Genomic DNA, 27723 nt, shown 5'->3' with positions numbered 1-27723 from the left:
AAAATGGATAAATTCATGAATATTTGCTCACTAAGCTCTGTACTAATAAAGTGCACAATATGCATTTTCTTGCATAATCCTCAAAAATCACAATGGGGCATAAAGTATTGGTACCCTTCACCTTAAAATGAGGAAGTAGAGTTCAAAGACATTAGACAACTTGCCCAATATGTATAATCATAAGACATCCAGGTTCTGAGTCCAGGCAATTAGTTTCCATTGGTCTCCAGGACCCTGAATTTAAGATGTTAAAAAAAAAAAAAAAGATGGTCAATACTTCTCTCCAGCTTCTTGGGCAGAACCCAGATTGGCATGGAAAATGCACTCTGAGAAAGAAGAATGTCAGGAAACCTGAGCTCCATTCTAGAACATAGCCTAATGGTTGTCTTTGACCAAAAAGATAAATATAGGAAGCCATCAAAAATGGTTTATGATTAACCATGAGTTGGATTTATGAATAATTGATGGTTAAAAATTGCTTTTGCTAGATGGGTGTGCTCAATGGTTAAGCATCAACCTATGAACCAGGAGGTCAGGGTTTAATTCCTTGTCAGGTCACATGCCTGGGTTGCAGGTTCAATCCCCAGTAGGGGGTATGCAGGAGACAGCCAATCAATGATTCTCTCTTATCATTGATGTTCCTATCTCTCCCTCCCTCTCTTTTCCTCTCTGAAATCAATAAAAATATTGTTTTTAAAAGAATCCTATTTAACAGCAACATCAAATAATCTGCAGCACAGTCACACAACTGTTCGGTCAGAATACTGAAAAACAATTTTTTTTCTGAGAGACAAAAGAAGGGAAATACACTGAGGTGAAAGTAACATGACTTATTCCCAAGATGGGCTCCTAAAATGGATGAGCATGAAGTATTAGACAAAGAATCTTAGATAACCTAGGAGATGTCACACAAAAACTACATATCCCAGTCTTACTGGGTGTTACTTATCTGGTGGGGCTTGTTTAAGGTCTCTTGTATATACACTTAATTCTAAAGAAAACCGAATAATACTTAACCTAATGTTCATTCAATCAGGAGAGCCACTGAAAAATTTAATCCCAACCTCTTGGTGTTCGTTCCTTACCTTCAAAGTAAGAAATGCCCTAACTATATACACTGAGTGGCCAGATTATTATGACCACCCCATCAGTACAATGAAGTGAATTAGTTATGCAAATAATAATAATAATAAAACCTTGAGAGTATTTGCTTAGAAAGTTTTCAATATTCAGTATTTTTGGAAGTGTCAATGAAGCACTGATGGGGTGGTCATAATAATCTGGCCACTCAGTGTAGATTGTACACCTGAGGATTTGCCTTTCTTTCAATATTTGACAATGAGGAGGTGTTCCCCAAAGTGATGGAACAGTATTCATTAAGGAGTGATCAGTGGCAAGTTGGCAAAGGCTAGGAAGAGAAATAATAGTATTTCTAACAACGGAGTCTGTTGATGTTGAGAGGATGCCAAGAGAAAGGTTTCAAGCAGTGGGAGGAGTAAAAAAGCAAGATGCCTACAAAGGAGGCGAGTGTGGATTAGAGAAAGAGGGCTTGCATTCTACTACCAATTAAGTGCTTACTATTATGAGAGCTAAAAACTCTGCAAAATGAATAAATGGGTTAAATAGAATGGGGATTACCATTTAAATAGAACGTTCTAACTTTGCTTCAGATCTTGGGAATTCTACAAAACCACAAAGGGGAAAATTAGGTGAGCAAAATAGTTTAATTTGAATTTATTTCAGAAGAGAAGCTGAGGAAAATTTCTGCAGTTAAGTAATGACATTTTGAATTAGGGGACGTTTATATGAAAGCAATGTCCAAGGATAAAGTTAAATAGTAAGAAATTTCAAAAAGACCTAGAAAAATCTGAGCTAGAGACCTGAGGCACTTTAGAAAGAGGAACAAAGAAAATGCAAGCTCTCTCTATATATAGGAAATAATTAGAAAAGTAGAATTTGACCTATATTAAAGGAAAATATTACACATGCCTATGAGTAAAGCATAGGAAGACACACACAAACACACACATTCCTTCCTACCTTAAAAACCTTAAAAACCCCCCTAAAATCTTAATCATAATGCTACTTTTGTTCCTTTTCTAATCTAATTAAAACATGAATTGTTGCCTATTGCCTGTTATCAGTTTATCCACACTGTGGGTTAAATAGAAAAATTAATATTAATTGAGGATGCCATTTTTCTGCAACATTTATTTAACTAAGTCAGAGGCACAGTGATTATTAAAACAAGGCATAATTCCAAATTATGTACCGTGTCATATATGCTAATATGACAAGAAAAGCCAAAGTCTTAACTAGTGTTCCCATTGAAAGATGCCCTTATCAACCCCAAAATGTAATCCCCATTCCAGAAGTTAAATTATACAGCAAAATATTTTCTCAGAATATGAAAGCCTTGTATACTGTAAAAAGAATAAAAGTTCACAATGGAAAATCTTTCTAATTATAATTTCCAATTATAAAGTCTTCTCACAAAACTTCAATTTAGTTTTTATTTATTTACTGATATGATTTAAGTGTTTTGTGTGTTTGCTTTCTTTTAACAAACTTGAGTGGTTAGGATTATCTTTTTAATTTAAGTTTCATAAGAAAGAGAATCTCAATGCACATTCCCTGACCAGATTGTATGCATGGCCTATTTATTCAAAATGTTTGATTCCACATGGATTTCCTCTTTTATTTATAGCTTCCAGAAAGAATTCTAATAAATTAGCAACTCAAGGGCAACCAATTAGGGCTCCAGGCCCTGAGAGCACAGTACCTCAGGCCTGCCACCTGCAATGGTCTCTAGGACCAGGGAAGGCAGACAAAGCCTGAACTTCTGAGTGGAGCAGGAACCACGTATGAGCCACAAGTGGGTGGTCCAGTGAGGTCAGGGTTAAAGTTCACAGAATAATTTGGAAATTATTCTCAGCTTGGATCTCCTTTATGAGGCCTGAGAATACACCCTTTAATTAGAATACAATTTCCAAAGCAGCCACTCCCTTGACTTTCCAGAGCTCAGTTATTCTCAGAAAAGTAAAAACAGCCTCATCATACTGACAGCTAACAGTCCCCTATAAATTATGCCTTAAATGTCCAACAGAGCAGGCAGCAGGCATCCGGGACAAGGAGATGTTAGCTGTCAGCCCTCGCTAACCACGCTCAAGAATAGGTAAAGAGAAGTCATATTAAACAGAGCCACTCTCCTTCGCTTCTTGCTTATGCAGCCGAGTTGTCCCATGGAAGCTTGGAAAAAGAGTGGGTTGTACATTTGAAAACGTTCCCACACCCCAACTGGCCTCACTTTTCTGCTGATCCCTCCATCCAGTTAACCTCACACTACAGTGGGAACACTGAAATCAATTCATGAGAGCAGCTGTCTGCCTCTTCCATGGTGCTCGGGGCTCCACACAGGACTCCTGGAACGGGAGCCAGTCTGATCCTGACTCACCACAGATGTTCCCCTCCTCCCCCACGCGGCTCTGAGCCACAGACTTCTTTCCAGGGCCTATTGTTATTACGAAAGATTCAGTGGGCCCGCAGAATGTGCCAGATGTTGAACCAAGAGGAAAACACACATCTCCCTAACTGCAGGGTTAAGAGTGACAAACATTAAATTACATGGAGATGGCCAAATACTCTATGGGAAAGGCTAAAGAAGGAAATTCGGGCAGCTTTGTAACACTTCATATTCAGGAGTTGGAATAGCAGAAGCTATCACAATATCAAACTTTCAAATACTCTCATACTTAAGTCTGGGTTAAAGATGACATAAATGTTCCATTTCGGCAAATCCAGATATCCAGATATCAAATCTTTCCTGCAGACCCAATAAAATCGCCTTTGTCAGGAAAAGTGTGACCAGGAAAATAACGAAAAGGTAGTTTTTTAAATTTGTTAACAGAATTCAGAGTCCAATGTCACCCACAAATACATTTAGAAATTATTGCCAGTTTATGTTTCAGGAAGGAGCGGCATTACTGTCATTGGCCATTATCTTTTGAAGATCCATTCATCTGTTGGTTTTCCCAGCACAGCACTCTCAGATGGGGCAATACATCTCAATCAATCAATCTCTCTCTCTCTCTCTCTCTCTCTCTCTCTCTCTCTCCATTCCTTCAATGTGTATTAGCAGGAAACTACACAATTGTCCCCAAATGCTCCAGTGTCCCATGATACAGGCTTTGTCATCTCAATAAAAAAACGATTTCATGCAATTTACGTTTTATCACTGTACACTTAATCAATATCGACAATAGAGCACTTCATTTTAAATCCATTTCATTTATGGTATGAATTTCTGTGACTATAATAAGTTTTATCAAATAGCACAAAAAATTTTAACACATTAAATATGACTCTCCAAATCCTTATGCAATAGTGGTTGTATTTCGGTTTTTGTCTTAAGAGTTCTTATTCACGTTTTCTTTATGTGGGTCTTGGGAAGGGTGAATAGGGAATTAAATCAATTAAATGAAACACACACACTTAAAATTCTGTGACTATGAAACAAAATGAGAAAACAATCATGCTCCCCAAGGTGGAGATAAAATTGTTTCTGAGACCTCCTCTAGCCCTCACTAACTCTCTGGTTGTTAGGAAATCATAGATAAAATGTGATCTTGTCAATATCTTAAAAAACTATGTTTCATAATAGCAGAGTCAACATTTAAATGGAAGACAATCAATATAAATGTTTTGGGAATAAATGTTCAGTTGAAATAATGTTTATTTGATTCTTTGGAAAAAGCTATATAAATTTTGCTGGTCACTAATTTTTTGCTGTTTTTGTTTTTCATCCTCACCAGAGGATATTTTTTCCATTGATTTTTGGAAAGAGTGGAAGGAGGGGGAGAGACACACAGAGAGAGAAACATCAATGTGAGAGAGAGACATATCAACTGGTTACCTCCTGCATGCACCTCAATCTGTGGACCAACACTCTATCCATGAGCAAAACCGGCTAGGGCACTCCTCACTAATTTCTGAGCCTAATTTCCTTTCCATTCCATTCTCTAAGATGAAAATTTGAAAAAAGATAATGTCTCAAAATTAAATTAAAACACATTCACTTTTGGAGTTTTTGTTTGAAATCTTTATATTTCCATAAATAGTGTTTTTATTGTTACTTTATGTTTTCTACTAAGTTGGTTTTTTCCTGTTTCTGCTTTCTTCAGTTAAGGACAGATAACGGGCATTCTAGAGAGGAAAAGAAACATTCAAAGATTCAAAGTAAATGAAATATGTAACACAAGAAAGGGTCTATATAATGAGGTTGTCTGAACTGAATAATTAAATTAAAAATAATGCTTGATTTCCAGAAAAGAGTTATTTTTCCTCTGTCTGTGCTGGGACTAGAATAAGACATGGCAATGTGGTTACAATGAAGGAGAATTCCAAAACATATATATTCCTATGCTCTTCCAGGTGAGGCATAGCCGTGATCTTTATACTTATTCATTTACTACAGAGAACAATTCATTACATGATCAATTCATCTTGAATCCACCTGAGGGAACTCAGTGACCCGAACCTAAGCCCCCGAGGAGAACCTGACAGGAAATCAGCATTCTGAATAGCACCCAAAAGATACTGCTATTTCCATACATTCCCAGAGTAAAATGAAAATATGCCATAGCTTTTGTATACATTTTACACGGCAATCTTAGGAAGAGGAAAACAATTTTTAAAAAAGAAAAAAGGAGAAGGAGAAGGAGTGATAAACATTTTAATTATAAAAAAAAAGTTTGGAATCATTTGACAGGGACAAGAACAGGGACTAAAATGGCATTACCAAAGTATTAATTATTGTCCTTCAGCTCTGTCTTTATCTTTTTAGTTTCACAGTCACTTAGAATTGTCTGACTTTCACTTAGTCACTGCTCAAATAGGAATTAAATTTTGTCTACATCTCTCTAAGAACTGAGTCCAAAATTTATAGCTCAATAAATTCTTCATTTCTAAAGAAAGGATGAAAACTGAGAGTATTATTTATATCTTAGTTATAGCCCTATTATTGTAAAATTCTAATGAAAACACTTTCAGATAAATTCTGAAAATTCTGATTTACAGATTTTCAACAAAATAATACGGAACAATTAACTCAGAGCATAGTATCACAGTCATATCCCCAAATTGCTGCAATTTGCTCTAAAAGTACTTACTTCTGATGAGTTCATCCTCTGAACAATTTCCCCAAATGAACTGGTCTTGCATCTCTCCATGTGTGAAGCAGCTATTGGTGGCATGAGTTATATCTCTCTCAGTATTTTCTTTTTCACATTTATCTGAATAAAAAAAAAATATACATATGTTTATCATCATTAAATGTTGCATATCTTTCTCTACTTTTTTCATTTTATAGATTTTTTTTTTAAATTCTTCTAAGTCTGCCAAAATTTAAGAAAATGGGAGCAGTAACTCTACTGACTGCTGCATACATATTGACTCAATAACATTTTTATTGAGCACCTACTACATGCCTAGCATTGAAGAAACAGAGATGTCTACAGGAAAAAATAATCTGTCAAGATTATTGTAAACAAACTGTCAGAACATAGTAAGTGATCAGCCATGACAGAGAAACGTGAAAAGGTTATATCAAGGATGAAAACGAGTAAGTCCACAGGGAGCAGTCAGGAAAGCACCAAAGGAAAGGAGAGTCCAATAAGGGGTAGAGATGAAAGTCAGATGGCAGCTGAAGGAGAAGTGAGGAGGTACAGAATTCTCTTCATAGAAACCTGGGAAAGAGTCAAGGATTGTGCTATAAATTCTCAGAGAGGAAAGGTGTTTAGGATGAGAAATCTATATGTGGATTTATGGGTTCTCAGGGGGAAAGCCAGTAAGTAAGGAAAAGGAACAGCTTATTGGAAACATAGCAATGGTCTTTAAAAGATTAGTGGGAATTCTCAAAGTAAAGATGGGAGAAAAGCCATTCCAGGTGGAAAAAGAGTGTGGGCAAACGCCAATAGCAGACTTGGGCAAAGGTTCCAACTCTGGACTCAAGTACTCTAAGAGAGGCATTAGGAGATAAGTTACGAAAGGTCTGAATAGAGACATAGAACAGATCTTTTTAGGTGAGAAATCTAGATCTAATTTAAAAGCAAGAAAGGTGAGTAAAAGTAACCACTGTAGCTTTATGAATTGCCTAGTCAGTCACCCTTTAGGAAGATTAGTAAATTCGTACACACTAGTGGTTCTCAATCCTGACTGTACTTTTACTCACTTGGGCCTCTTTTTAATAAACAGATTTCTAGGCCCCATCACCAAAGATTCTATTTCAGTTTAGGGGAGGGACGCTTAGGTTATCCCACTGCACTTACACCCTTGAAAAGCACTGCAGCCCGGGAGTAGCGGGGAGAGCAGAGCAAGGAGGCAAAGGAGACGTGGCATAGTCCAAGTAGAAGGTGACGAGAGTTTAACCAAATGGACAACAAGATGGGAACGGCGTAGATGTGAGGCACTAACCAGGGGCTTGCGCAGATCACTGGGAAGACGGGATTAGTGTGGATTTGACAGAAAACCTGGAGACCAGGAAAACAATGTACGAATTTAAAACATTAGATGCACAGAGTAGATGTTTAGGGAGTGTGCTCGGCAACGGAGATACAATGAATTAGGAGACGCAACCCCAGCCTTCATGCAGTTTACAGTCTAGTGGATGAGTGTGGTGCTGGATATTGGAATTTGCAAATCACAGATGAAGTTATATCTAGAAACGGTCATTTTCCTAAACGTGGTTGCTGAAGCCGACCAAAGGATTAGGCTCACCTAAAGAGTGGAATACATGGAAAGAAGTGCCTCAAGTGGGGTCTGCCCCATGAGAAAGGATCAAAGAAGGAAGAGAAGCTACATGATGTCAAGCCCTGGAAGCAAGGAAAGAGATTCAAACAGAAGTTGTTAGTCAACTGTATTAACATTCCCAGTGAAAGGGAAAAAAAAATCTGCACATGTACCATGGGGATTTCACAACTATTAAAAAACTCTGTTACAAAACACATTTCAGCACATGGAAACAGAGGAACACCGACTTAGGACCAAATCCAGAGGCTAAGAACCAAAAAACCAAAATCAGGTCTTCAATGCTTAGTATTTGTAGTAAGCAAAACCACATTCAGATGGCAGTAAAATATAAATTAGGAGCATGCTAAACCAATATGTTCTAGATTTATGTAACATTTACTCAGCATTATCACAGAGAAAATGTAATCTTCCCGAGATCTGTTATTTTCAATTAAAATCTTTACTTTTTTAAACAACTCCAGATATCTTTCCATGGCTGCAGTCAACTCAAGGCCTTTCTGAGATGATCAACAGAAAAGGCTTTTGTATAAACTCACTTGTACGCGTGAAATCTCTCATCAGCAGAGGCCAACCTAATTTGCTATTACTGTTATGTAGCTGACGGCCGCCAGGTGTCGTGCTAGTAGGCTTATTCAATTAGTAACTTTAATTGAAGCTGAATGAAATTAATTATATAATTTTGAGTTGTTCAAATATAATTCCATTAAAATTAATTCATGAAACCAGGGCATTATGAAGCATTGCTGACTAAAAGGTATGAATAGGTATGAGTAAAGCCTCTAGACACACTTGACTTAAATTTGAATCGTGTCCAATATTCAAGTGCTAAACAGAGAACCTCTCAATTCTCCACTGAGTAAATGCAATTGTCACACAGATTTAGTACTGACCCTCTCCTAAGAGGAAAATAAAGTTCTTAATGCTCTAAATATTTATTAAGAAACAGTTGATCGCATGTGTTATTGTTTTGTTGCATTTTTTTTGTTGTTGTTTCCTTATTTGTGAAACTCTAGAATTAGGTGATCCCAGAATCCTTCTCAAACTAAAAAAAAAACAAAACTATCATTGTCATTCTCTAGCTTATTATGTTCATGAAATAATAAATAATATGTAATTACTACTAAATCACAATCATCAGTCTATCCAACTTTGCCTCCTTTAAAAACTAAATGTCTTGACTCAAAATGTCAGGCTTTTGCTATAATCCACAGCACCCAGCCCAAAGCAAGGCTCAGAAAGGATTCCGTGTATAAAATTTAAATTGGCATTGCCAATTCTCCACTCTATAAATGAAACTTCTGTGAGCACTGACTAGCCTATGACTTTCTAATGTATGTACATTATTTTATGAACATCCCTTTAATATTTAAGAAATACCTATATGGCAGCCTCATAAATGGTGCACAGTTACATCCAACATTGATTGAAGAAATGTGGGGAGAGAGAACGAGATCTAATAGATAAACACTTGTAAGATGGGCACCATGATGTCCAGCCACAGAAACAACCTTACTACAACCTCCAACAGGTCAGGTCAGCCACTACTCATCACAATGACAAAAGAGCAGTTTCTGATAGCAAATCTCTGAAAATCGCTGCATGTTTGCTGGGTCACATCTGTATCACAGAAGCAGAGGCCATGGTCGTCAGGTTTAATCAGTTCCTTTCTGGATTTGTGGACGTTTATAGATGCAATTCAATTACCCCAGGGGCCTGAAAGACAAATCCTACAGGCAAGCAAGTGATTTCAATGATGCATGAAATCAGTCTATGCCTTTCTACAAGATTTCTATATATACCTCCAACAAGCATTCCTACACAACTTCGCAATTTTCTCTTAAAAGGAAGACTTCATCATCTCAATTAGGCTAATCTAAGTCAACGGTTCTCTTTGCCTTTTTTTTTCCCCTTTCTTGTAGCACTCTTTAAACATAAAAAATGCACAGAGGTCTCAATTTGGGTAGTGTGGGGTACGGGGATGTCATTATCATATATGGCCAGATTATATTGGTTCTAAGTAAGTTCTTCTGCACTAAACAATTAGAGAAAACTTAGAAAAGCCTGTCAAATATTGATAATATATATATATATATATATATATATATATATATATATATACCTTGCTTCTTGTCACAGTATTCCAAGTAATCAGAATATATAATTTTATCTAGTCACTAATTAATAGAGATATAAATCAATTGTACTAATAGATGAATACATAATATGTTTTAGATATATTAAAACGAAAAGCAAAGACACTTTTAAAGTAGCACTAGACCAAAATATGCTTTCATATCACTGGCATTTGCTACTGAAAGGCTAGCTCCCAGGCATTCTAGTTTGCCTACTCTAAACACAGAAGTGCAGAAGAATCTTTGGATAAAGAAAAAAGTGTCGTCCCTGCTACAAATGTTCTAGCTGGGAAAACCAAACATACCTATAAAACAATCAAGCAACTACAAAACAAAAGGTAATGAAAGCTGACCTGGGTCATAATTCTGGCTCCAAGACTGACCAGCTGTGTGGCTGGGGCTGGGCCTCATTCCCTTAAAGGGGAAATGAGGGCATGGAGCTGGATGCTTACAGAGGCCTTTCTTGGCTCTAAAATTCTGTAAATCTGACGCGGCACAAGACCTAAACAATAGGGCCAAACTTCATATCTATACTGAAGGGCGTTCAGAATGGAGTAGAGGGAATGACTGAAAAGCCTTTGTAAGGCATTGAATTTGAGTTAAAAGTGACAAGCATGAATTAAGCAAAAGAATCAAAGAAAAAGAGTTCTAAATGATGAATTTAAATTCAATATTTCCTATTCAGAAATGACTGTCTTGCGGGATCAATACTCCTTATTTTTTGCTATTTTTCTTAAGAAGGGCATGAATGGTAAGAAGCAATCTCTTTCCAATCTTGCTTATTCTTGCAGAAGGAGCATGAGAAAGATTCAGGTAAGTAGAATTTACATTTAGTTGAAAATTCTATAATATATTACCTGGTTGGCATTACCCAAACTTAAAACTTTGAAAATTTCACTTATCTCAGACAGTTAGGGAATAAAATAACTGAAAGGGGATTAACAAGAGAAAAATCTAACAGCATTAAAAATAAGTAACTTGGATAGTAATATGTGTAAAATACTATATGTGTCATATAATAGCCACTCAGCTGGTATGCAGTTGTTAAATAAATACAAATAAAAAATGCAATACCTCCTTTTGTTGAAAGAATACACTAATGATTTTTTGCAATTACAGTGTTAGCAATTTTCAAAGGACTTTTACATACAATATTTATTTGATCTTCAGAACTATGAATGATATAAAGAAGAAAATGTTAGCTTAATTTTACTGATGAGAATACAAAAGTGGGTCTCAGAGATAGATATTCAGTTGGAAACAGGGTGTTAAAATCCAGAATTGGAAAGGACCTTTCAAGTTCAGCTAATTTAATATCCTACCTAGTACAGAAAGTCCCACTGCAATGCTCATCCCTTCCCCCAAATTATAAGGAAAGGGAACACATTCTGTTCTTAAGTCAGTTCGTTCATTAGCAACTTATTCTTCATTTGGAACATACATCTGTTGTCAGGTAATTTGCAACTAGTTGCAGTACTGCCCACAATAGGTAGAAACAGTAAACTAAACTTTTCTGTAAGACAACCCATCCAATAAATTACCTCACTAGCTAAATGTTTTTTAATTAACAGTGAAGATGAAATTAGCTTGTCAAAGTTACTAATGAACTTTCAAATGCAGTATAAAATTCTGTGTAGTCCAAGGTTTTCCAAAAAAAATAAGGACAATATTGTCGTTTAAAAGTCCAGTTATTTGAATCCTTCCTGATAATAACAAGGCTCTCATTAGGTTCTCTGGGACAGAAATACTATCCCTAAAGTGTACTTTGCACTGGAGAAATGGTTAAGAGCACAGAATCTAAAATTATGGTGTAGTCCACCATTAGAGATATGGATCCTGGGAAAGTTCACCTTTGTCAGGTTCTTCATCTGTACAATGGGAATAACAAGAATTACCTACATCATAAGGTGGGTGTGGAAATAAATGGACTCATGCCTGGAAAGCACTGTCTGGTATGGGCTTGGCTCACACTTGCTATTACTAAGTGTTATTGCAATAAGCACCTTTTTAAATCCTACCATAAATTCGTCAGGGAGAGGCAGTTGAGGGCAATGTCTATTCCACAATCCTTAAGTGAAAAACCATAGAAGAAATCTGTTTCCAGACTGAATATAAGGAAAACACCTGCTTCCTCCAAGAAGATGTATATTATTTTTTTCCTTATGGACAATGAAAACCATATTAAAGAAAACACTTCATTTTGATTCAAATTTACAGACAAAATTGAGTAAGTGGTTTTGACCCTACCGTCTAAGTTTGTACATTTTGATTTTCCCTCAGTTTCAATCTCCTAGGCTACCTATATTTTCATTTTCCTGTTTTAACCTGTTTTTAAATGTAGTCTTATAAGCCACCTCAAATATTTTACTAAGCTAGGCAAAGGAATGTGTAAATGCAAAAACTAGTCATCAAGTACACTTTCTATTGTTATCCTTACTATATATGCTTACTTCCCGAAAGACTAATATAAATGACAGCACTTAGCAGATAGCCTTATAAGATATTATAAAACCTCATAAAATATAATCAGTGTAAAATGCCTTTATTTCTTATAGAAAGGACTATACACAGCTTTCTCTTTGCTTACATTTTGGGCCTTTTGCATGATCGATCTCATCTACTTCAATTAAATAGTTGATGATAATTTAGAGCAGGTTAATTTGCTATCTATATAATATGTATATTCTTATTGTGCAATATATATTCATATCTCTTTTATCTGTAAACAAAGTTGGTTTAAAGCAATTTTAACAGGGGTCACCTAAGACCATCGGAAAACACATATATAATTACATATTGTTTTTGTGATTAATCACTATGCTTTAATTATGTTCAATTTGTAACAATGAAAATACATCCTGCATATCAGATATTTACATTATGATTCATAACAGTAGCAACATTACAGTTATGAAGTAGCAACGAAAATAATTTTATGGTTGGGGGTCACCACAACATGAGGAACTGTATTAAAGGGTCGTGGCATTAGGAAGGTTGAGAATCACTGCTTTAAACCATTTCATTTTTGCTCTTCCATGCAAATGACAACATTATTTCAGATGATCTATGTGTATTCTGGTTTATGAAATCTCAGGCAATCTGAGACCAAAATATCTGGGAAACATTTTGTAAAAACTCTGGGTCTGTATTTCCCAGAGGCTCAGAACAACGTGGACATCTACAAATGCTTCCCAAATGTAACCTTTAAAAAACCAAAGATAAGGCAGCATTCAGGAAGACCTGAGGCTCTGGAATTTTACTTTTTCACTGACCAAAAAATAAATAAAAAGTTCCTCAAGACAAATGACCTTTAAGAAAACCTACCTGCTTTGTCTAATGTTCTAAAAAAGATTAAAATCTCATTGTCCAAAAAACATGTTGAGTTAATCAAAACAGTTTTAACAGTTGAATAACATACACATAAAATGTCATAATTTTATAAATGTAAGAAAGTTATTCTATCACAGACATACTATAAATGTTTTTAAATGAATTAAATGTTTAGATCAATGTAATTTCATCAATGAATTGTTATTACCAATATTTTGAAAAATAAGACAGCAGAATCTAAAATGCATTCCTTCAAAGGGCTTCTTATGCTTTTAAAAGCTGATAGAGCCCTGGCCAGTGTGGTTCAGTTGGCTGGAGCACATACACCAAAAGGTCACAGGTTTGATTCCTGGTCAGGAAATCCAGGTTCAAACCACCCCATGTCCAATATGTACTGGAGGCAACCGATCAATATTTCGCTTTCACATCTATGTCTCTCTCTTCATCCCTCCCACTAAAATAAAAAAAAAAAATATCTTCAGGTGAGAATTATAAAAAATAAACAAATAAATAAAAGATTATGGTGTGTTTAGATCCAAAAGAATAAAAAAGAATGACTTGGATTCAACTAGTTTACAGGTTGGGAGTGGTTAAAGAGGAGTGGGTAATATATACAGCAAAGTGAAAAACAATTACAAAATTACATGCATATGCAATTGAAAATGAATATGATAGGTACAAAATGCAGTATTTGTTTAAGTAATATCTCAATAAACGAGGGCTCTAAATAAATGAGGGAAGGGAGGAATTAGGCACTTTCCACTTCAAAAAAGTAGTGGGAAGGCTAACTGACAGCAAGCTGGCACTGGGGACCAGGACACATTATGTCAGTCATCTTAATCCCCTGCACCTTTTACATCTAAATCTAAAGTTCTTATCTTCAAAGTATCTTTTCAGGGTGGCTGACCCTGAGGCATATTAAACCCCTGCCTTCTCAATTACAGGTTCAGTTGTGCTCTTTCTACCAAGTGCACTCATGCTAAAACCAAACACAGACTCGTGGAATTTGGAGTTCCATGGGCTCATAAAGTTCTCTGGTAACACAAATTCAGATAAAAACATTCAACATCCAACATCCCCCAGAATAAGCCAAGGAGAGTAACGATAAATACTTCCAGGAACAGGAAAACAGCCTCAGAGACAGTTTATTCCAGTTGGGAATACTTAATTTTTTAAAGACTTTCTTCACAATCATGTAAAAATCTACTTCCCTATAATTTTCCCTGATTCACCATATTTTGCTCTTTGCAATTCAAAGTCAAGTCTAATCTTCCCTCTGTGTGACAGCCTCACATGAGAAAAGATCTCCTGGTTTTGTCTTTATCTTCTCTTTGTTAAATACCCTCAATTAGATCAATGGTTTTTCAGAGCCTTCACATTCTATTCACTCTTACGGGCATGACAGTCTTATCGCCCTTGTCTAGAAAGCTATCATGAGAGTCTCCTTAATGCTTGCTGAAATCCGGCTGCCATATCTATGGCAGTTCCCTGACTTTGCAGCCACTGAACTCTACTACAGACAGAAATGGAGGACTCGGCCATCTTCCCCCTTTTAAAATGACACCACACATTCTTCTGCAGATCGCTGCTTTAAGTGCCGCAATTTTTAAAACTATTGCTACCTCTCAGTTATACCAAGTGATTTTACCAAGAACACTTTCTTTCTCTCTGGTTAATAAGAATGAAGGACAAAGGAAATCAAAAGTGAACCAAAGGGGGTTCATCTACAAAGGCATTTCAAAGGTGCAATTTGAATCTTATCACACATAAGGTAACAATAAGAGAATTGGAAGTATATTGAAATGTATTTCTTAGACTTCAGAATTATGAATATGGATTAGAAGTCAGGAGATGTGAGTTTCCCGGTAATTTTTCTAAGGTCCAAACCTGGAAGCCCCCCCTCATTAACTCGCTAACTCAGCCTCTTGCCTTCTGGATCATCCCTCTGGGATGTTGTCTTCTCTGGTTCAGTAATCTGGTTCCGCTACCTCCAAGAGAATAACCTGTAGATCCATGACCCTAAGCCTGATTCCTGTCCCGACCTAAAGGTTTAACGTTCTAACTCTACACAAATGTATCTTTAGCAAATCAAAATCAACATTTCCTAAAATTCATCTCCACTTCTCTTCAGTCTCTGCCGGTTTCTCCAACTGTGGTCTGTATCTTGGTCTATCTTGGTCAATGGTATTCACCGAATCATTTTTAACTCTATTTCCCCCTTATTTCCCCTGCCCTAACATAATCAAGTACGACATCCTGCTAGTTACAACTTCTTGATTTTTCTCAAATCTGCACTTCCTTTTCCATACCCACTAAAAATGTTTCACTCCTGTTCTCTTCCAACCACAAACACTCTCCTACACAAAGACTGAGCTCAAGTATTTTGCATATTTTTGAAAAACCAAGTTTATTTTGACATTCTACATATGTTAATGTGGCAACTCCTATACCTTTTTCATACTCTATCATTTCATCTTATAGTTCAGTAAGAGATAAATAGTACAAACCCTCAGAAAACCCTACTAAAACCCTACAAGTTTCTTGGGTGATGGAAGAAATAAGAACAGCAAAGGAAGGTCTGTGTTCGTGGAGACCCAAAAGATCAAAGGTTGGCCCACCATGAAAAAACAAAAGGGCTACGTCTTGGAATAGAAAAAGTGATTAGAGGAAGTTGGTTCCTTGGCACTCTGCCACCTACCTTCAGACTAGGTTACCTGCTCAACCAAAAGCTGCCTGCCTTCATTTTAGTGCTCAACTCTGCATAATCCCAACCAAAATCACTCACAAACTGTGTACTCTTCAGCTGGGAACACTAGAAGCCCAATCCAGACAAAAACCAACTTCTTTTTGCTATCCTAGGTCTCTCTCAAGCTCTAAGTTTATACGCTCCATGGTGTGCCAGTCAGCTGGCAACTGGCCATAAACTAATCTCTCATATGGTTCTTGTGGTAATAGTGAATTGATACTTAGAGAAGGGACTGCAATTTAATTTGGTTCATATTTATACCTCATCCGCTCTCTCATCTAGTTTATAAATTCCTTGTGGGCAAAACTATGTATTAAACATTTTTAATCTTCAAAAGACTTTGTACATTGTAGGCACACACAAAAATAGTTGTTGACAGGGTTTCTCCTTCAAGTAAATGTGTTGATAATAAATTATATGTGCTAGCATGAAAAATTATCTCGGACTCTATTTCTGAAACTACTAAAAAATCAGACACACAAAAAAAGCACATGCATATGAATCATCTTACTTCAGAACACGTGGGTGTGAATCTGAAAACAGAAGTATACTGCAAGTAGAAACCACAAAGGAAATTAATGTTAAAATAACTCTTCATAGTTTCTACTTAGCGAACCCTAAGTAATTAGATTTATAACCTAGAAAATATGACTCAACTTCAAAACTTAAGGCTGAATGCTTACCTCAGGGTATGTACACTGTTAAAAAATATATGGGAAAAGTTTAAGTAACTTCAGTAAAGTGTTAATGCAAAGGGGTCTGAGAGGGAACAAAGAGAGAGATAGGGAGCAAAAGGGGAGAGAGAGAGAGAGAGAGAGAGAGAGAGAGAGAGAGAGAGAGAGAGAAACATCCAAAACACTGGTGCATAAGCATCAACTGATCAAGACACAGGACAAGGTGCAGCACCTTTAATCCTGATTAAACAAGTCACCCAAGTTAAACTGTCCACATTTAGAATTTAGTCAGTGCTGAACCCATGCTCCTTTAATACAAACTGAACATAGACTTTTGGAAATAAAAACATAAAATTCATATCCCTTGCCTTTACAAAGTAGAATAATTACAGTCAACTCAGAAAGACAATTTGGTTGTTTTTTTCTCTTTTTTTGTTGTTGTTCTAGTAATTTTCCATTTGCCAATGGCATAATTTTAGATTGTGTCAATTTATGTTTCCATAATTTTCTCTAATCCTTTATTATCATAAAAATACAATGCTACTGCTCTGGCCAGAATGGTTCAGTTGGTTGAGCATCATCCCATGTACCTAAAAGTCACAGGCTCCATTCCCAGTCAGGGCACATACCCAGGTTGAGGTTTTGAACCCTAGTCGGGGTATGTGCAGGAAGGAGGCAATCAGTTGATGTTTCTCGCTCACATAGATATTTCTCTCTCTCTCTCCCTCCCCACTTCCTCTCTCTCTAAAATCAATACAATGTATTTTTAAAAAATTACAAAGCTACTAAAATAATTGCACACTGTTATTAGACCTTTCCATGAAATCACTTCAACAAAATCCAGGAAATAAGGTTGAAAGAAACAGGCAAGTCCCTTACACACCCAAAAATTCCACAGTTTTCCCAGGAGCCCTGTAAAGGTCACTCAATTATATATATTAAATCCTTGAATGTGAACTAACCAGACAAGGCCAGCAAGGCATGATTGTTGCTGGCCAGAAACCTTAACCCACAACACTTGTGGTTTCTTTGGCTTCCCAAGCAGCCTGAACACAAGGTCAGTTAAGCACATGCGCACTCTTCCCACACATGTGTGACCCTCCTCCCCACTGCTACCACCTTGCCAACCTCCAACCCTGCACAAACTTTAAAACTCCATTCTATTGCCCTAGCCGACTTGGCTCAGTGGATAGAGAGTCAGCCTGCAGACTAAGGGGTCCCAGGTTCAATTCCGGCCAAGGGCACATGCATGGGTTGCAGGCTCGATCCCCAGTAGGGGGTGTGCAGGAGGCAGCCAATCAATGTTTCTCTCTCATCATTGATGTTTCCATCTCTCTATCCTTCTCCCTTCCTCTCTGAAATCAATAAAGAAATATATTTAAAAAAATAAAAATAAAACTCCATTCTATTTTCTTCCATTCCTAAGCTCCTGCGTGCTCCTTGCTGAGAGGCAATCAACTGTCCTGATCATGTCCACTAAAAATTCATGCCACTCATTCTTAGCTAAGCCCTCAGTGTAACTGAGCAGCCTTGTTTACCCCAGATTGAATCCCTCCTGAATTCTTCATTCTTCTAGATCTTTTCTACACATCTCAAGTTCCTTGAGTCATCCTAACCCCCTTAAATATTCTTTTTTCATATCTAATTTTCTCTAGATTATCACTCAGACTTTTCTCTCAACCCCATTTCAAAGGGGAACATTGCCAACATTCCTAAGAATGGTCTCTTCATCTCATTCCTTCCCAGAATTCTACTCTCACTTAAAAAACATCTACCGAGCCACTGCTCCACTCCATGCACTTTCACCGTTAATCTCTCTCTATCCCTGGCTTTCTTTCTATTAACGTGTGATGAGCATGTTCAAAATCTATGCATCCAAAAGAAGCCCTCTATACACTTTGTTTCTTCTTTAAAACACCACAACTCTCTCATCTTCCATGACCACTAAACATCCAGTGCTTCTGTGACCAATTCTAATAGATGCTTCTTCTGTATTATTTTCCTTCTCCTCCCTAAGGTATAGTCATTCCCTCAAATATGAACCTCAGTCCTCTCTTTCACTCTTGTGGGAATCCATCAGCTACCTGGCGATGAACTCTTTTGATCTTGACCCTCACCACTCTCCTAGTTACAAATTCCCTTTTTCAATGGCCTCCTCTTATCATGGCTAGGATAAGTTCTGTGGAACCAAAATGATCAAAGAAGACGCAACAGCTACTCCTACATTTCCACTCAAGCTGAAAACTAAACCTACAGATGACCTTAAATTTCACCATCTCCCATATTAAATAATTTGCCCAACCATATCAACTCAATTCAATATGATTTGGATACTGTGATCAGTTTTAGGAAATTGAAAGATGGATAAGTAAAGATCAATGCCCTCTCAGGCTCTCACAGCTAGGCAGAGCTCCTACTTTTGCTACTGTTCTTAAATCTGGTTTCTCAATTCCAGTCCCACTGGGAGAACTGCTCAGGGCATTATAACATCCCCCTGAATAATCACTGCCTTCACTCTTGCGTCTCCCTCCAAAATCATCCTTTGAATTGCTATCCGATTTATTTTCTTAAAAGCCCTATGTTGGTTCTGTCCTTCCCATTTTCAAGAACTTCTAAGGGCCTACTGACCACTGCCTAGGGAAAGAACATACAAACTCCTCAACAGGAAAATCAGGACTATCTCAAAATGACTTTAACCTATCTTTACAGCTTTACCTCACTCTCTGTTCCTTCACACAATCCATACCATACAACTTCTTAGTGAAGTATTTAGCATTCTGTAGTAATCCCCTCCAAGCCTTGCTTTTAATTACCCCTCTCCACAGAGCTGAGTCCTATGGCCATGCTTCTTGCTCAAACTCAAACTAACATTTCCTTGAGGTTTTTCCAAAGGCCCCATCTAGAGATGCTTTCTCTCCCATGTTCTGCCATCACACTTTCTTTGTGCCTCTATTATAGCACCATCAGTCTATTTGTATTATAGGTATGTGTGAATATATGTATTTCGCCCATCATCCTGCAAGTGCCAGGTTTCATTCGTCAATCTGATTCTCTGGGTACGTGTCATATATCAGGGTTCATTCATTCTCTCTCTCCCTTCCTTTCCCTCTCTCTAGAAAAATGATAGATGATAGACAGATAGATGATAGGTGATAGATAGATAGATGATAGATAGATAGATAGATAGATAGATAGATAGATAGATAGATCCTGAACATTTATAGAGCATCTCAGTAGGGTAGAAATCACCAATGTAAAGTGAAACAAAAAGGATATGAAAGAGATGCAAATCAATATTAAATTAAACCTCTATACAAATGCCCTGAGTTACAAACACACATATAAATACTTTTCCTATTCCCATCCTCCACCCTGTTCCTTTTCATTGCCTTTTGCTGCCCTGACTCACACTTACTCTGGACAGCAATCAAACCCTCGATTTACCCAATCATTTGTTCAACAAATATGTATTAGACCTGTTTCAAGGTTAGTACTACTACCTACCTAACTCAAGATTTTACCCCATCATCTCTTTCCTTAATATGCTAGCCACCAGATCAGCTCATATCATGCTATCCCCTAGAACTTTTTTCCATGGTTCTCAGCTCAAACAGTGTAACCTTTCCAAACACTGTCTTAAATTTAAAGGCATCTTCTTTAATCACTTCCTTCCTCCCTCCCACCTTCCCCTCTTAGGTTTGGTTTTGTTTTTGTTTTTTTCCCCCCAGCTACATCCTCTTCTTACCCATGTGATTCTTTTTCTTAGCAAAAGGCAAGTAAATATGCCTTGCTGATAAGCCTTACAGTTCTGTAACTATACTTACAAAATACACGTTAGTTCCTCTAGACATAAAAAGGAATTGGGAGTATAAGTTCTAAGGTGCTTGAAAATGCCCCTAAATTATCTTCCAAATCTAGACAAGTTTCTATAGTTTTCTAATTAAGCCTGTCCTTGCTCAAGCTCCTATATTCAAAAGTATTTCAAAACAGTTTCTATTCAACTTAGTTTTATTTTGGGTTATTTATATTTGTTTGCCAGTATAATCGTCTCTAAGATTTGTCATTATAAACATATAAAACTAAATAAAAGTTAATTCCAACAATCTTTTGAGATTTATAATGGAACTGAATATACTTTAGCACTCTATTTCTATGAGAAAAGATAGTCCGGGTTCCAAAATTCCAACTCACAAATGACAACAGCTCATGTGCAAATTAGGGATTTATTTCCTTATTATTCCAGAAAACTGGAATCATCAAAGAGAAGTATAGGGTGGCAGGATAAGAATATCTATTGAGGTGGTAGAAGAAAGTAGTAACAAATCTACCTACTTATTTTTATCTCATCCTTTTAAATGTTTATTTATGTCTTTTTTGCTAATATTCAAAACATGCTCGTATTCAGTACATATAATTTTGAAAATAAAATCTTTTGAGGATGAATTCTCAGAACTATTTATTAATTAGAGTATGTGATGAAAGTGCTGGAACACAAATAGGAAATATATATGTACATGGAGTGATATCATTTAAAGTTTGGAACTTGAAAAGGGAACTTTTTAAGAGTTTTTTGAAGTTTTTCCATTAAAAGAATACTTTTTAAAAATCTATCTATTTTTACAAATAAAGGCCTCTTAAACAATGATTATCAACTAGAAATAAAGAGCACCTGCAACTTGTAAAAAAATGCAGATTATTGAGTCTTCCACCAGGAAATTTGGAGACAATAATGCCAGTGGCCTTGACATTAGGATAGTATCTCAACACTATTGACATTCTGGGCCAGATCATTCTTTGCTGTGAGGGGCTGTCCTGTCTGTGCATTGTAAGATGTTTAGCATCATCCCTGTCCTCTACCCACTAGATGCCAGGATCACCCAACCCATTCCCGGCTATGGCCACAAAACCTGTCTCCAGTCTTTGACAATTGTCTCCTAGAGGGCATAACCTTCCCCAATTGAGAACCAGAGATAGAAGTTGCCCAAACATGACACACTTTGAGAAATACCACCCTTAATCAAAAGGATAAAATAATATGACAAAAAGTAGAAGAATAAAGATATCATAAGCATACATTGGATACAGTGAAATAAACAGGCTTCTCATAAAGCAAATCTGATTAGCCACTATAAACTCCTGACAACTCAGCTATGCTTCTAAGTCAAATCTCTTCTCATGTAATTTCAACTTGAAGATTTTCTCCCTAGCTTCTATTTTAAATTATTTTTAATTAACTTCACTGGCATTTTGCATCCTGCTATGAAAAGTCCGCCTAATAATCTCAGAGGACTCTCCCAGGAGAGAAGAGTGCATTAAATCACACATTATCACATTAAAGTATATCCCAGCACTCCAGCCCAACAGTCTTAAGTCTTGACAAATGCAATGAGGATGGGAACAGGCTCAAGTGATTCACAGTATCCAAACCCCATTATCTTTAATTCATCCATCTGTAGGGAAAAGTTATATTGATTCTCTGCTTCAACCACATTTATCACCATGACATATAATATACTTTACAATTTGTGCTTCCACCCTCGTTTCTAATGACTGTGTATGAGACCTTGGGCAAGTCACTTAAATTCTCCGGGCATCCTTTCCAAAAAGTGAGCCAGTTAAACTAAATTATTTCTAAAGAACCTTCTAGTTACAAGTTGCAAATTTATGAATGAAGTACTTAATTACTAGTAAAAGGCTCTTTTCAACTATTGGGATTCTAGTAACTATAGCACCAATAAAACAACTACTTATATTTTCAATGTTGATAGCAAAAAGAATTTTAAGATGCTTAATCCAAAACAATAAAAATGACAATTGGATGAACCATGTTTACAAGATCCATTCTCTCTTAAAACACAAATAAATTTGACCCAGATTGTCCTTCACCTATCAAGATACTTAAGACAGGGATTTTGCATAAGATGGCAAATCAAATCAATCTTTCAGAAGTTAGTCACAAATAGGGAAATGGTTTGAAATTGTACCTTTACTTTTGTATTCTCTACTAGAGGCCCGGTGCATGAAATTCGTGCACAGGTAGGGTCCCTAGGCCTGGCTGGTGATCAGGGCCAATCAGGGCCTTCAGGCTGCTGGCCGGGGCCTCCCTTCCCTGGCTGCCAGCTGCTGGCCGGGGCCTTCCTTCATCCCACACCACCCCCTGATGGTCAGCACTCATCATAGCAACTGATTGAACTCCCGGTCTCCCGGTCAAACTCTTGCGGGGACAATTTGCATGTTAGGCTTTTATATAGAGAGATAACAGAGATCACAAATCAGCTGCTTAGAGGCCATTTCCAGTCTGCAGGTGTGGTTGTTCTGCTTGGCTTAGACAATAATTGTATTTAATTAGTTGCCAACCCTTAAAAAGGAAGATATGATACATAAAAATCCACATTTCTGGTATCTTGTGGAACATTGAAAATTATTTTATTATCTTTGAAAGTATTACAGATGTCCCTTTTTTTCCCCCCATTGGCCCCTTCTAGCCCTCACCACCCCCTGCCCCAAGTTGTCTCCGCCCCACTGACTGCGTCCATGAGTTATGCATATATGCAAATAAGTTACTTGGTTAATCTCTTCCCACCCACCTTCCCTCTGAGGTTCCAAAGTCTGTTCCATGCTTCTGTTTCTGGATCTATTTTGTTCATCACTTTATTTTGTTCTTTAGATTCCACATAAGATGAGATCATGTGATACTTGTCTTCCTCTGACTGGCTTATTGTGGGGAAATATTAACCCAAATGACAAAGATGAGCTGGAGGTGAAAAGTACCTCCTCCTGGCCCCTGCGCTCTTCAGGGGCCCACAATCCCCACTGCTCCCTATCTTCTGATACCCATCCTGGTTCCCTCTTACATAATGGAGTATATGAGCTTATGTCCTTGCTCTGTAACAATTTTCAAAATGCATAGAAAATATTTTTAATGCTTTCAAAGCAATAGAATTTTGCTCGTAGAATCACAGAGAAAGGGTAGATATTTCAAAGAGACAGAGCTATGCTCCCAATAAGGAAAACCTTCATATAATGCTATTGTTGAAGGTATTACAGATGTCCCCTTTTTTCCCATGTAGAATGTGCTACAGTGTAGGTTTCTAACTAACCACCTAAAAGAGTGTAAAAAGGAATTCTAAAGTTGAGGGGGAGTTCAGACTAGAGAATCCCCTAAAATTACCTACAACTTTACTGTTCTCTATCTTTGGTCAGTAATATAGAGAGAGTCCATATGCATAGGTCATAATATCAGATGTCTTCATACATATATTTAACTTTGCAAAAGACATTGTGTTTCATAAAACATTCCATTTTTCTCACTGATTTTAATATATCGTTCTAAAATTAATTTCAATTAACTAAGCAGTCACATCCTACCAGAGAATTATTAAGCTATTCTTCAGGAAAGATAAAAAAGGACATAAGGAAAAGAATTCAAGGAAGGGCTAAAGAGTTGAGTTGCCTGGAAGTAAGCCTTCTTCACCAGTGTGCTTACCAGTAAAATCAACCTAGCCAGGGAAGCCTTCATCTTGCAGCTTTTTCCCTACCCACTCTCTTCAACAAATTTTTTCTTTCAGTACACCTTATGAAATCTGCCTGAGACCCAGTATTTTAACAAGATCCTGATCATTTTATTTTTTAAAAAAAATCAACTTTCCCTTCTATTTACAATTAAATTGATACCTATTTAAAAGGATGCTGTGATTCAAAGTAAAACTAATTTAAAAGGCAATTTTGTTGCTTAAGTTAAGCCAATTTTCAGTTAAAATCTAACCCAAGAGTTTCCACACTGATACTGTGTGTGTTGTCTGAAGCCAACATTATTCTTCAGACCATTCTAGATGCCTGCTTCTTAACGTCAGATCATGTGATACCTTACAGCATTATGTCTGCACAATTACATCAAGTATCACTGGAAGGTCTTTTAGGTGATTTTTAAAATGCCTACTATTAAAGTTGGACATGGTAAACATCAAAAAAAAATCCCAAATCAATCGTTTTTCTAGTGTTTGATGCTGATTTTTGACATAAGTAAGCATTATTTAACAATAGTGATTAACAGCTGAGCTGTGAACATAAAAAGCCCATCAATGAGTCTCTGACTACAGGGGACCTGCCTAAGGGCAGGAAAATGATTGTGTTGGCAATACAACGCCTAAATCAGGGGCTGCTTCTGGAAAACTGGTGTTTCATTCTAGTTCTCTCATCTTCTCATATTTTATCTGTTTAGAAAAAAATGACTTCCTGTTTAGAAGCAAAAAAAAAAAAAAATTTATAAACATAATTCAATATAACACCCTGAATGCCAGAGCATTTTGACTCAGGCATGGATGTTTTCTGCTCTTACCTACTGAAGGTTCAACATTCACTTCTTTACCAATTTTTGCTGCCTTTAAAATAATATGCCAAAGACCCCACTCCATTACTGTTGGGGGGAGGGAGGTACCAGATAGTCTTAAAATCAAGAGTATAAAGTAGGTTTTTGAGCTCTGGAAAGTTATTGAGTAGTTCATGTCAATATCAAAAATCTTTACATAAGAACCACCCTAAGAGGAAAATACATCAGGAGGAGTAAGGTCCTTGCTCTTTCGTGGTCGCCTATGAAAACCTGCTGTTACCTTGAAGAACAGAAAGACAGCCTGGCCTGTTTACAAGCTCGTTATGGGGGCTTCTCAGAAACAGGAGAGCTTTTTTTTCTCAGATCGTCTGTACGTGTTAACACTTCGTAAGAGCACCGAGGACCTATTTCATTCCTGGAAAGTGTGTCTTTAAAGAATATTTATTTTCAAACACAAGTTATTGAAAACGTATATATGAGCCATTCCCAAGTGACTGGTCGCAGAAACCTGGAGTACAAACCCAGGTGCAGGGGGCCCCAAGAAACAGCAAGATGAGGGGAACGCATGCGTGCGCAGAGCGCGCAGGAGGCCTGGAGCTGACGAGGACATGAGAACTGGAGAGACGCGGGGAGAACTGCTTCAGACCTCACACCTTCGAGGCCCCTCAGCGCAAAGCTTAAGAAAGAAGCAACCCGGCCATCCCGCGGCTCCGCAGCCAAAGAAGGGGGAGCGGAGCGACCAGGGATCCCGCCCTCTCCTCCGGAGCTGGTCTGGGGCAGGAATCCCGGAGAACTGGCTCTGCGCACCGAGCACCGTGCAGAAGGGCACAACTGCCAGCGGGCATGTGCCCTGGCCGCACCCCGTCCACACACACACACACACACACACACACACACACACACACACACACACACACCCCACTCCATACATGTGCGAACACACTGTAAAAAGCAGCAACAACAACAACAACAACAAAACAAGGAGGCTTGCAAGTTGCGAGCGCGCACTCACCCCGGGCCGGGGCGCCCAGGCGGCCCTCGCCAGCTTCGGCCCCCGGTCGGGGCCCCGGACCCAGGGCTTCGCCGGCGTCGGACATGGGCCGCTCCGCCGACGGCTGCCTAGCTGGCCGCCCCGCCGGGCGCAGGGACCGGGCTGCTTCTGGAGGGAAAGGAGCTGCTGCAGAAACGCGCGCCACCCCGCACCCCCCCCCCCCCGTCCCTCCCCCGGACCCCACCCCGGGAAGTTTTGATTTGAAACCAGGAGAAGAGCGGATCGCCGGCCAGCTGACCGCAGCGCAGTCTCAGGAAGTTGCTGGGGGGCTGGGGAAAGGGGGGCCCCGGGGGAGAGGGGAGTGGATTTAGGAGAAACTCCAAGGGAAGGACCAAGCCCTGTCCTCCGGGCCCGAGAGACCACCACCACCTACCTCGGCATCCTCCCACCCACAACTCGGCCCCAGCCCGTTTCTCCTCCTCTTCCGCCCGGAAAAGTTAGCGAGGCTCCGGCCGAGCTCGCAGCTCGCCCCGGGGGCCCGGCGGTGGGGGCGGAGCGGCCACGGGCCGGGGCTGCCCCGGGCTCCGGCCCCGCCTCCCCGCGGCTCCCGGTCCCTGGGCGCCCGCCTTTCCCCGTCCTCCACGCCGGCCTCCCCAGCGCTTCCCCGTCGGCCGCCTTTCATCACATCCGGACGGAGGCAGCCTGGGGCTCTTGGCCCGCGGCCCCGACCCGGCCGGCCGCGCGCTCCGTGCGCCCCACTCCGTCTGGGTCAGGAGGCCCACGCCGGGGCAGAGCGGGGTTCCTCCGCAGGTTGGGAAAGGGCTGGATCCGCGGGTCCTGGCTGCCCCTGAGTAGTTCCCCCCACCCCTTTGCACCCCACACCCCACCCCAGCCATCCCACCCCCAGTCTCCCAACTACTCCTCCCAGCACAGCCCCAGGACAGCTGAAGGTCTGGGAGTGCCATGAGGGACGTAGAACCTGGAAACTGGGGGAGGGGAATGAAACTTTGGTGGAATGCAGTCTGGTTGTTGTGTCACCTTGACCCCTAGCTGTATAATCAGAGTTGCAGAGTCTCGTTGTACAATCTCTTGATCTGTAACTCTGAAACTCCCTTTGTTCTGTTCTTTGTTTATTTGGGTCAGACTGGTTTCTGGATCTGGTAAAACCAGTTGCCGTTGCATGAATGCACTGGAGGCATCCAGGCCCGAGGCAAGGTTGAGGACGCCAGGCCCATCGCAGGCCCAGTGCCTGGACTGCTCACTTCTGTGTGGCCAGAGAAGCTGGTGATTGGAAGTAAATAGCAGATCAAGGCTCCACCTATAAAGGAGACTTTCTGATTGTAGCTTCATCTGATGAGACAAGGAGAGAATAAAGTAATTTGCAGATATAACGTGTTTAAATAATACATTCAGATAACTTTTGCTCTTTATTGAATTGTGTAAAATGTGCAATTCATTTGTTTAAAGCTAGAACTAAGTCTTTTTTTTTTTTTTTAATTTCTAGGACAAGAGAGGAATCAGAGTAACGTTATCAAAATTGAAGAAAATGTACATTGGATGCATCTTTCTAGGTGTTCCATTAAATAGCCCAGAGATATCATTTCCTTAAAAAAAGAAATTGTAATTAATTCCAATTCATTGAGAAGAACCATTTTTTTTTTAACTTTTAAAGAGTCGGTGCAACCAAACTTACTTCCAGTTGAATCTGAAAAACA

General features: G+C 38.6%; 1 protein-coding gene across 1 annotated transcript in view; it reads right to left on the bottom strand.

Annotated features, from left to right (window-relative positions):
* Nucleotides 1-26491, bottom strand: part of MDFIC (MyoD family inhibitor domain containing) — an 89554-nt gene extending 63063 nt beyond the window's left edge. Inside the window, exons 1-3 of the mRNA XM_081102603.1 lie at nucleotides 26442-26491; nucleotides 26030-26176; nucleotides 6168-6290 (exon numbers count right to left, since the gene is read on the bottom strand). Of these exons, the coding sequence (XP_080958729.1) occupies nucleotides 6168-6290; nucleotides 26030-26114 (208 nt within the window). The 5' untranslated portion in view covers nucleotides 26115-26176; nucleotides 26442-26491. The remainder of the gene's footprint in view (nucleotides 1-6167; nucleotides 6291-26029; nucleotides 26177-26441) is intronic.
* Nucleotides 26492-27723: the final 1232 nt, after the last annotated feature.

This window comes from Myotis nattereri, assembly GCF_964212035.1.
Source record: "Myotis nattereri genome assembly, chromosome: 11".
Taxonomy (NCBI): domain Eukaryota; kingdom Metazoa; phylum Chordata; class Mammalia; order Chiroptera; family Vespertilionidae; genus Myotis; species Myotis nattereri.
This window is presented reverse-complemented; position numbering and strand designations above follow the sequence as displayed.